This window comes from Sprattus sprattus (genome assembly GCF_963457725.1).
Source record: "Sprattus sprattus genome assembly, chromosome: 17".
NCBI lineage: Eukaryota > Metazoa > Chordata > Actinopteri > Clupeiformes > Clupeidae > Sprattus > Sprattus sprattus.
In genome coordinates, this window is record NC_137915.1 from 30,924,186 (window position 1) to 30,936,362 (window position 12,177).

Consider the following 12,177-nt stretch of genomic DNA (forward strand, 5'->3'; position numbering starts at 1 on the left):
TGCGAGTGCTGTAGTACTTCAAAAAATTACGGTGTGGTGTGTTGCCAATGGTTTTCTTGGTGACTGTGGGCCCAGCTGCCTTGAGATCATTCACAAGCTCCCCCTGTGTAGTTCTGGGGTTATTCTGCACCTTTCCAATGATCACTGATACCGCACGAGGGGATATCTTGCATGGAGCCCCAGACCTAGAGCGATTGACATTTGTTTGGTGTTGCTTCCATTTACGAATAATCGCACCAATAGTTGTCTGCTTCACACCAAGCTGCTTGGCAATGGTTTTGTAGCCCATTCCAGCCTTGTGCAGGTCAACAATCGTATCTCTGACGTCCTTGGACAACTCTTTGGTCTTGCCCATGGTGGTGAGGTTGAAGGTGTGAAGTATGATTCTTTGGACAGGTTTCTTTTATAAACGTCACCAGTTGAGATCAGGTGTACCTTGTTAGACCTAATGAGGACTAATCTGTGTGTTTCTTGGGCACATAACTGGTCATTGTGAGCCAGAATTATTGCTGTTTGCTTGGGGGTTCAAATACTTAAATAATAAACCATAAATGTTATAAAATGCAGTTTTCTGATTTTTTTTTGTTGATATTCGGTTTCTCACTGTTAAAATACACCAACCAATACAATTCTAGATCACACATTTCTTTGCAAGTGGCCAAACTTGCAAAATCGGTAGGGGTTCAAATACTTATTTTCCCCACTGTATAAGATGCCATGTGAAGTAAATAAGAAGCATCATTACTCTTAACTCTTACTCTTATGCATACAACCATAGAATTTCTGCCAAACTGTCACTAGACTTACAAAAATCGCTGCAAATCATCGTTTCAAACAATAGTAGTAACAAGGACTGCTTTATTATAGCAAAAATCATAATCACAATTAAATAAAAACCAATAGTGAATATTTGACTCAATATTGAGATCCCGATTATTAAACACGATTACTCATTCAGTGTTTTCTCTAGGATGTGTTCAGACATGAGCCTGTGATGTTGGGCTCCCAGCACTTTTATTGTACTGTATTAATACCACTATTACCATCAATGTATATTATGTTTAAATGATTTTTTACTCGTTTTAAATTACAGATACCAAAAACCGATACCCAGTGTTGCGTCTGAACGCATGTGCTTTCTTTCCCTCTACTGTCTATGCCTGGCAGGTGTGAGAGCCCCGAAGTTGCATAGAGGCCGAGAGCGGTATTGCAGACATATAAAGATTTTAGAAAAAATATAGCTGGTGTGGGCAAAGTAGCTACTAGGGCAGCGAAGTAATTATACCTGAAACACTGTTGTGAATAAGTAAGGTCCACGTTTGTGTAGCGGCAAATAACACAAAGCCACAACGTGACGGAATTTTTTGCGTTTTGTCTGCCGTGGTTTGGCAAACAAAACGATACAGTTAGTTAGTTTGGCTAACGGAATCAAGCTACCCAGCTAGCGAAACCGTTAGCTTACGCAAGCCACCTCCACACATCGTATCCAAGCTGTTATTGAATCGATTTCAACTTCAAGTTCAACCTCAACTTAACACGTACAACCTCCTGTAAAGGTAAGTGCTATATTCGGCTATGTTTTGCAGTTAACTTAGAACTGCTGTTACATAGGCAAAGTGTAGGGGCTAGCCTACTGTCATTAGCATCGGTGCGCCTAAAACATATTATTGCCATTTGCTACGGTTGATTGACGGGGACAGGAATGTATTTGTTTTCTCCTCTTTTACCCGGACGCATTTAGGTCTCGAAAAGAGGACATGTCAGGGTAAAAGAAGACGTCTGCCTTGTCTTGTGTTTCAGTTGCTTGATGTGTGACTGTGTTAGGAATCTTGTTGACTTGCTAGTTTGTCATTAACAGCCGCTAGCAAGTAGCCGCTAGCAAGACATCCCGCTAGCGATGTTAGCAAGGTTGTTTTAACACTCTTGGACATTGATGCTAGTATTACGTTTTCTTTTTTCGTTTTTCCGCCTGATGCTAGTATTAAGTGCTCTTGCGTTAACTTCTTTGCACTGTTATTGTGATAGCTATGTTGGCTAGGTTGCAAACAACTTCCCTAACACAGTCAAACATCAGGCAAGTGTCAATTTGGCTGCAAGAACGTGGCCCAGTTCATTGTCAACATTAAACTCTAGTAAGAAATCGCTATACCGTTGTGCTGCCTTAACGGCGATTTGGACTCAATTTAAGATAAATGATGACAGGAGTAAGGCACCGTGTAAGAGCTGCACTGCTACAGTGTCGAGGGGCGGAAAGGAAAGTACTTTGTTTGACACAAGCAATTTGATTAAACATCTGAAGACGCACCATAGTGCTAAGCACACAAAGTTCATGCCAGTGGCGCAAGTGACCAAAGCAACCAATCTTTACTGACGTCTTGCAAAAGAAAAAAACGTGCACGCACACAGACAGAGAGAGAGAAGGGGAGGAAGAGAGTTGTTGATCCTTTTGTAACTGAACTGTGCTCATGTTCTTATCCAGGAATAGTTATGTTCACTTTTTGTTAAGCAGACTGTGTTGTTAACTATGCAGCAAATTTAATTGCCATCTGTTTATATTTACATTTTGTCTAATGTGATGATATTTCCTTTTTTTTTGTTAAAACCAGAAAGCTCTGTTTATTTTTGGCTTGGGATAGCCTTCTGTTAATGTTGTACTATAGGCTTGACATAACCTGCAGAGGATAAAATTAAATCTTTCATGGAAACCAAATCTTGGAAGTATCGGTATCGGTACTCGATACCGGCAAGTACACAAATAAAAATACTCGTACTCGTATCGGTTTGTAAAAAAGTGGTATCGGTGCATCCCTACATTTAACTATAATATAATTTGCTTGCTAACAAATGTAACGGGTTTTTTGCACAGACAGCCCTACAACCAACCTTCTTTACATGGATCTCTCCAGCTATCCTCACATTTTCTAAGTGTGGTAATATATGGTACTGATATACAGCAGCGGACAGATGTTCTCGGTTTCCTCTCTACTGGCACAAAGGGAGTCGCTCCCGTTGGTTGACTGATGCACAAACGCTCTGTGCTGCCTGCATGACGCTGCAGATCACTTTAGACAAGGAAACCTTTGCAACACATCTTGAGCATACCACATTACATCACAGTTTCCACTAAAGCAACATGTAACAACTGTCAGAAAGTCCCAGTCACGGGCCATTTGAACCTATACACTGTGGCACATGCAAAAAATATATACAGTCCTGCTCACCATTATTGGCACCCCTAGTGAGTATGAGCAAACAGGCTGTGAAAAAATATGTCTTTGATGTTAATCCTCTTGGTCTTCCACTCAAAATATTCATAAAAATCTTACCTTTTCATTGAGGTAAAACATTTTGAAAAAAAAAAAAAACTATTTTCCCCCAAAACATGTGTGCCACAATTACTGGCACCCCTAGAAAAATCTTATAATTGAAATCTAACTGAAGTATATTTCCAGTCATGTTTTACATTTTAAGTTCACCTGTTTGATTAGGAACTCTTAAGAGGTCAACCATGACTTCCTGTTCCACTGGCGTACAAATATGAGGTGACACAGGCCAAATTCCATTAGTCATTCATCACTATGGGAAATACCCAAGAACACAGTGACGAAAAGTTGTTGAGCTGCACAAATCAAGAAATGGACAAAAAAAAAATTCTAAACAGTTGAAAATACCCATTTTCACTATCATGGAAATAATAAAGAAGTTTAAAGTGACAGGAGATGTTAAGAATCAGCCTGGAAGACGACGTGTGTACATTGACCCCACGCACTGTGAGGAGGATGGTTCGACTGGCAAAATAATCTCCAAGGATCACAGCTGGAGAATTGCAGACATTAGTTGCGTCTTGCGGTCATAAAGTCTCCAAAACTACCTTCAGACGCCACCTACATCACCACAGGTTGTTTTGGAGGGTTGCCAGAAAAAAGCCTCTGTTGTCAATCAACAACAAACTAAGTGACTACAGTTTGCCAAATGTAAGTCAGACTTTCAATGGTGCCGAGTTATATGGTCAGATGGGACCAAAATAAAGCTTTTTGGCAACAAACAACAAAGGTGGGTTTGGCGTAGACAGAAAGATAGCCATACAGAAAAGCACCTCATACCCACTGTGAAGTATGGTTGCGGATCTTTGATGTTTTGGGGCTGTTTTTCTTCCAAAGGCCCTGCACATCTTGTTAGGATACATGGTATCATGGACTCCATCAAATACCATCAGCTATTAAATGAAAACCTAACAGCCCCCTCCAGTAAGCTTAAAATGGGCCGTGGTTGGACCTTCCAACAAGACAACGATCCGAAGCATACCTCAAAATCAACACAAAAATGGTTCACCGAACGCAGCATAAAGGTTTCGCCATGACCATCACAGTCCCCTGACCTAAACCCCATAGACAATCTGTGGGATGAGCTGAAGCCGAGTCTACAAGTGTTGACCTCAGAATCTGAAGGATCTGAAGAGATACTATATGTAGGAATGATCTCAGATTCCATGCCATGTGTTCACCAACCTCATCACGCATTATAGGAGAATACTCAGAGCTGTTATCTTGGCAAAGGGAGGCTGCACAAACCATTTAATTAAGGGGTGCCAATTTTTTTTCAATTATTTGATTTTTATGAATATTTTGAGTGGAAGACCAAGAGGATAAACAGCAAAGACATATTTTTTCATAGCCTGTTTGCTCATATACACTAGGGGTGCCAATAATGGTGAGCAGGACTATATATGTATATATGAATGGGTGAAGTTGCTACACTGACAATATGTACCAATATCATTGTAAATGTATTACCAGATGTGTTATATTCCCAATGCATTAAAATTATTTATGTCTTTATTTATTTTCACAATAAGCAATTCAGTACTCACAGTTTGATTGTTGGGTATCCACGCACACCAAATTCTGAAGCCATACCTGACAATAAAAAACATGTGCATAAATGATCTGATGTTGAGGATGCCTTTGAACCAGGGATTAGAAACGGTTCAAAGAACGAAAACGAAAACCGGTAAAAAACGAAATTTTGTGATGAACGTAATCGAAAACGGGAACAAAAACAATTTCAGCTGTTCCGGAGTGAAAACAATATTTTCAATTTTAAATAACCGGTTAATAACGTTATTTTTCGTTCCAAATAACCTTTCTTGAAATATTGTGGAAATAAAATTATTGTTAAAATAAATCTTGAAATAAAGTTTTATTCCGGAAGTGATGGGCTTGGCTACTTGCCCGCTAAATGTTACCCAGACCGCCTGGCTGAAGTGAAACTACTGTTGACACTAGCGAGCTGCGAGTAGCCTAACAGATCAATCCAAACTTGCAATGCTTGTGCTGCCTGTGCCCGTTACCTAGGTCAGTGTAGAGCGTGCCTTTTCGTCTCTCAAATATATCCTGTCTCCTTTGCGCAGCAATCTGAAGGAGAATGTTTTGGAGGACATACTTTTCCTTAAACTGAATAAGCAATTTTGTATGTAAGCCATCTGTTGTCCATTTCAAATAGGCTAGCTCTCGAGTTAATAGAAGAGTGTAGGCATAGGCCTCTAGCTATGGACATGAGTTGTGTTTATTTTGCGCGTAATGGAGAACGTTTTGTTAGAGATGCTTTCCGAATTTGAATGTAGGCCTAAATGTGACCGGCTGAGTTTGTTGTCATTTTGTTTTGAATAGCCATTGGTCTAAGCTGCTGCATTTTCTTGCTTTCCTTTTTTTTAACGGACTTCAGTTAGAAAGACATGGCGATGTTTGCGTTTAAATGGTCCTGCAGCCTAATTTCATGTTGCCGACTGGAAACAAATAAAATTGAACTGCAAGGTGATACAATGTTGTTTCATTATTTATTATAAGTTGTAGGCAAACTCCGTTTCTACAACCCCCCCCCCCCCCCCCAAAAAAATGACATTTTTTAAAAGAACGTTATTAACCGTTCTTTTATAAGGTTCTAACCGGTTAATAACATGAAGAGAAGCATAGGAACACTGGAACGGAACAGAAAAATAATGTTTCTGGTCAGAACGAAACGAAATGACAAATATTTAGTTTTTAATCCCTGCTTTGAACAAACTGACCCTAAGTAAAAAAGCACCACATGAATCAGTGGTTCATCTACTTGAACCCATGACAGAGGAGATTCCTGCACATAACGTTTTACAAGAACAAATATCCCATTTCCAGCCACCTCCAATGCTTAATGACAATAATAATATTTAATAACTGTATCATATTTTCTGGCCAGCAGTGTGAGAGAGCACTTTATGGCCATGGGCCAACATTAACAGAGATCACTGATTTCTTCATTTAAAACAACAGTTTAGAGTTTTGTTCTAAAATTGAGAGCTAGCTACCTTAAAGGCATGCCTTAATCTTGTAAACACCAACATAAGAACAGCTGGCAAACTGGGCCCTGTTCGGCGTAGAACTGAAGCTAAGATAATCAGTCTAGCTCGCCAAATGAGATAATCTAGCTCACTAAATGAGAACACGCTCCGGGGTGGCGACGGGCGCTAAACTACTTAATAGTCGAGTTAACGTGTCCCAGGCTAAACTCGTCAGCTAAATTGCGCGTGCACGTCCTGCTTCAAAAGGCAGGAAAGGTCGATAACCAAAACCATGATTTTTTTTTTTAACGGTACAATAGTCTTAACTCAAAGAAAAAGACAAATTTTTTTCTCCGCTAAGGCAGGATATGACCATGAGAATTCAAGACCATAATCATGTCAAAATCCAACACTGCCGCCACTGCGACAGCAATATAAGAAACTGTGTATAGGCTGTCTAAGACATCTATCTAAGATATCTTTTCCCATGTCAAATATGTGACTTTGGTGTAGCGGTTAGAGCTCATGGTTTGCATGCAACAGATCGCTGGTTCGACCCCCTTCACCTCCCTACTAATTGTAGTTTTAAATCGCTTTGAATAAAACCGTCTGCAAAATGACTAAATGTAAATGTATTAATAATACGAAATTCAATAAATTGAAGCAATGAAAATATATTGTGTGTATTTCTCTCTTCTTATCATGCATCCACCTTAATCATTTTCTACAAAAATGATATGCTATGGTGTAGTAAACAGAGTACTTTATTCACTACTGCACACAAACTAGACACGTTTGCATTGCAAGTTGTAAGTTGCATTTGTTGATGAGGTATGGTTAATAACATCGTCATTGTAGAAGGGACATGATAAAATCAAGATCTAAGGTAGGTAAAACAACTTTCGCTGATATCTCCGTAAGGGAGATGGGTTATGTGCTCAAATTTCCTGGGATCAAAGACGTTATGCATCCACTCGCAAAAAAGCACAAGACATTCAATGTCCGTCTGTGGTGTTTGCAATAAATGACTCGAGAAGGTCTTGTAAACGAATTATTCCTTGTCGCCTGAATCAGTAGCCCTTATACAAGAACTGTGGGATCCCTCCTTTTGCTGGAGGGTGTGGCAAACTTAATCCAGGTACTCTTATTTTAGCCTGCCCTGGAGCAGGTTAGTGCTAAGAGATATGTTACTATGGTAATTTATCAGAAGTTGCTTCGCCGAACCCGATAAAGGGGCGTTCTCTTTTTTACGCCAAACAGTACCCTGGTGTCTTGGGCTATATAGTTGCCAGTGCCTGTGAAATCTTTCTTATTTGCATGGTGATCCAACCCGGACCATAGAACTCCAGAGTACATAGCCTGGACAGTCTGTCCTTCACATGACCATACATCATTCAAATTAATTTGAAGATGTCACCACACTGCCTATAAAAACACACAAGTTTACAAGCTTTAAGAGCACTACTATTAGGATCTTTTATCTCCGCCTAAAACATCATCTAAATGCAACAGTGTGTCCTGAGTACAAGCATTTTGGTATTTTAAGACAGAAAGGTCTGCGTCACATCCACCTAACCTGTTCAGAGCTGCAATCCCCATACTATTGTGTTTGCCACACTATAAAGCTCCCGCATCTTTCATCTCTGGATGGACAAGCCTGTTATCCTGGAGTGAGCATACCTTTCTCCCCTGCTTTACACGTCTTAAGTAGCTTCTTAAGAAAGCTTTGGCCAAAGCTTTATGTCATGTCATCTCACTCTGGCACTTAGAACAGATTTTGGGAATTAACTTGCTTAAGAGGATTGGCCAAAAGTGTGATCAGTTTCTAGTCAGGTGAAACACCCGTGGGGCCATAATGCACAAGAGGCTTTCCTCTTACCGATCTATAAGCCCAAGACCAAGCACCCAGTCAAACAGCGCAACTTAGAAGAGAGTTCCCATTCCAACAAGTCATTTAGTTTTATTTCTCAATAATGTTGTATAGGTCACATTATTACTAAATTAGACCTCAGTTTGTTTTACGTGGATTAAGGACAGCAAGGAAAGGATAACAGCCAGGTAAAATGTATTGTTTTTGTATATGTATGTGTATGTATTGGGATGAAAAGAAAAATCACTCACCATTGTAAGCAGTAGCGTCCATTTTGCCCACTCTGACAGGAGACCCTGAGCTCTTCAACTCAGCGCCGACGTCGTGCCAAACTGGCTCCAGTTTTTTACAGTAGCCGCACCAAGGGGCATAAAACTACAGCAGAAAGTACACAATCACACAATTAACACAGAGAGGCGTATAAGCAGAAAGTACACAATCAACACACAGACAGGTACAAGCAGAAAGTAGACAATCACAAATTAAACACAGAAAAAGTGCACAATCACACAATAAACACATAGAAGAATTTAAGCAGAAAGTACACAATTCCACAAATAATGCAGAGAAAGTGCACAATCGCACATGAAACACAGAGAAAGTTCACAATCACACATTAAACACAGAAATGTATAAGGCAAGGATGCTTTCAAAACGTAGACTGCAGGCTTCTGCTTTCCAAACACATACCTGAATAGCCTGAATAATTTGTGAAGCTAAGGGCCTGATTTACTAATATGCGAGCGCTTCTTAATCTGCGTTCGCAAATTAACGCACGGTGTTTTTGCGCATTTTACTTGGTATTTATCAAGCCAGATCTGCGCTGGGCAAACTGTGCTTACTCCGCCCTTTAAAGAGCCTGATTTACTAAGATTGATTTGCGAACGCATCTTTGCCAGGCGCACATTAACGCACGGTGATTCCCCGCATTTTCCGTGATATTTATCAAGCCAGATACGCGCTGGGCAATCATTATTTAGCGCACCGTTAAAAGACTGGAGAACTTGCCAGCAAGTTACTGCCACCATGGAGATTCGAGGAAGAAAAAAATAAGGTTCAGCGAATAGATAGCGAATAGATAGCGAGATAGATATATTGGTTCACGTTCGCTCAATCACTGAACCTGATTCAATGGGTTATATTGTTGTTTTGCCCGCCATCATCTACAGCGAGATGTTTAAAAGAACACAATTATAAATAATATGCTATTGGTGGCATTAATGCATAAACTGTCTATTATAACAATATATATATGTGTACATGGCGAGATTAATACGTTCTACAAGGGACATGGGTTCACTACAATATATCCCCACTGAAACAAATACATTTACCAAGTAGACAGGCCTCTCCAAAATCACCGTTGCTCAATCATGGATAAATGGCACTATTCCGAAAGATAAAACTGTCATGGACAGACCACTTCCACGTAAGTAATGGTCATGTTGGCATCACATATGACCTGGACATTCATTGAATATGTGTGCTTTCTGTTTCGGTAAACGTGTTCGCGGATTGAAGGTGGGACTGTTTGCATGTGGGTGCGATCAATTTCTCCAATTACGTTCGGAAAGTTTAATTTCATATATATGAATATATGAATTATACGAGTTGAAACAAATATTTCTGTTCGCTGTCTCTGTCTATGTCTTTGCCTTGCTGCTGCCATATCAACGTTTTCAGACTCAGTGGAAATGCGCTTGGTTAAGACGTGCTTTTATGAGGCGGAGAATTAGCCTGCAAATCAGAGATGTGCGCTCGCCGGGCAGTTTAGTAAATACCACGCAGTTCATCATTAGGCGCACTCCTCCCATTAAATAGCGCTACACGCCTACGTTACCACCCACGTTTCCGAACCATCCCACCTTTTTGCAGGTACACACCCTCAAAGCGTTAATATGCGCTGCGCCAGCTTAGTAAATACCGTTTTTCGTTACGACCGCTATTTTACGCCAGAAAATGGGCGCAATCCTGTTAGTAAATCAGGCCCTAAATGTCTGACACTGGCTGCTCAAACTGAGGTATAGATTTTAAATGTAATCATTGGAAGTGTTGAATCATTTGAAGGGCTTTTTGGTATCATAATATATTACATTGTTCAGTAACCCCTAAATTCACTGTCCACAAGATACCTTTCCACTATCAGTGGGATACCTGAGTGGATTCTCATGGAAAACTTAAAATGTTGTCTGAACATCAAGCCATCCAGTCATCATGAGAATACTTCATGACTTGAACATACAGTCTACTGCCCGTAGACTCAGGCTGGTAAATGCTTTGTTCGTGTTCGTTACTGACTCTAGAAAACTGCCAACACTTTCACATATCTCTTTGTACTATCCCAGCCATCTGCCCAGGCCCCAGACATGAACCCTGTGTTAAACCAACCCTGACACCACCTCATCCGCACACAGTCTAACCCCACCCAGTACCCCCACCATTAGCCACCACCTCATCTAGCATGCATGACTTCTCTTTCACTAAAAAACACAGCACAGCGCATCGTCTCCTATTCCACCGGCCTAGCAGCTTCCGCAAGGGATGAACTTGACAGAGCTGCAGAGGATGCCCATAGGCAGTGGCTCTAGACGGGGCCATACAGCTTGATTATTGTGTCCATGTGTGTCTGCGTATGAGAAATAGAGATACTCACATCTACTAACCACACATCTTCCATGCGGCTTTGTTTAAACCTACAAAAGAACAATACGTGTTTAGAGATGAAAACTTGACTGACTTTTTTAATATGGCAAAGCAAGGTAAATGTCTACACCGAGTAGATCACTGCTGTATTGATCCGTTGTATTGGATGCTATACCAATGCAAACCAATGCAAAAACAAAAGACAATGACTTGGAAAATGCCATAAGAGTGGACATAAAAGGCTGTTCTTTCCTGTGAAGCTCCTTCCTGCCAGAAAGTGGGCAAGACGGATTGTGAAAGAAGAATTGTATTAATATAGTTGTATCTCTGACTGAAATTGAAAACATAATAATAAAAATAATAATAATGCATTTTATTTGTATAGCACACTTTCACATACAAAGACATACAAAGACACATCGCAGCTGATGTGGCCACAAAACGTATGACGTAAACGTATGTCTGTGTCAACACTGTTAATACGATCAGTGAACATTGTCTACATCAGAATAGCTCAAGCATGCAATCAGCTACGTCCACTCTAAGGCGCACTTTATGCATTGCTATTTCGCTGCACTTTCTCAGACACAATTTAAGTAGCTCTCGTCTTCAAAATATTCTGGTGAAACTGCTGCAATGTCTGTATTTGATGACCCATTCACATAATGCTTGGGTTTAATCTATAAAAATGAACAAATAACTTACGAGTCATCGAGGTCCTCGACAATTGCTACTACCAGCGAACTTAGAAAAAGCACTGTGGAAAGATAACATAATAATTCACAATGACGAATGACATTGTCATTGAACCAAATGCATCTGCATCTGAGATTTGCCCAGATAGCTTCCGTTGTGATGCATCATCTTGCTTATCAAACCAGCGCCGTAACTTACAATCAAATCATTTTTACAGATCGCGTTTGGGAGTACTCTAATTGCTGCTCAATAAAGTGTAGATACTAACGCCAGAATGATTTTAAAAGTACGAGTAACTTACCTGCATACACCAAACTGACTCTGACTTCAGCCATCTTTCCGAACGAGGAACATCAAACAGGAAATACACCAAGTAAACCCAAGACGTTTGCGCATGCGCAAGCACCCCGCTGCATTCTATCGGAAGTGTATGCCCATAGACATTATATAGGTGTATGATGTCTATGTGTATGCCCATAGACATATCTGTGTATGCCTAAGTGATGTGACCAAAGACAGAGATTAGTGTAGATCTAGCTCCTTAACAGATTGAATCAAATACCCTAGTGTTTCATATTTTTCTTGATGCTTAAATATTTTTAATGAAACAGTGTTTTTTCAAACTTCTTCCAGCCTGTCACTAGGCATAGGT

General features: G+C 40.2%; 1 protein-coding gene across 1 annotated transcript in view; it reads right to left on the reverse strand.

The window, feature by feature from the left end:
- Window positions 1–11,860, reverse strand: part of tmx3b (thioredoxin related transmembrane protein 3b) — a gene marked incomplete at both ends in the record, with an annotated part of 49,201 nt that extends 37,341 nt beyond the window's left edge. Inside the window, 5 exon segments of the mRNA XM_080855325.1 lie at window positions 4,871–4,916; window positions 8,438–8,561; window positions 10,840–10,879; window positions 11,535–11,586; window positions 11,827–11,860. Coding sequence (XP_080711451.1) covers window positions 4,871–4,916; window positions 8,438–8,561; window positions 10,840–10,879; window positions 11,535–11,586; window positions 11,827–11,860 — 296 coding nt within the window.
- Window positions 11,861–12,177: the final 317 nt, after the last annotated feature.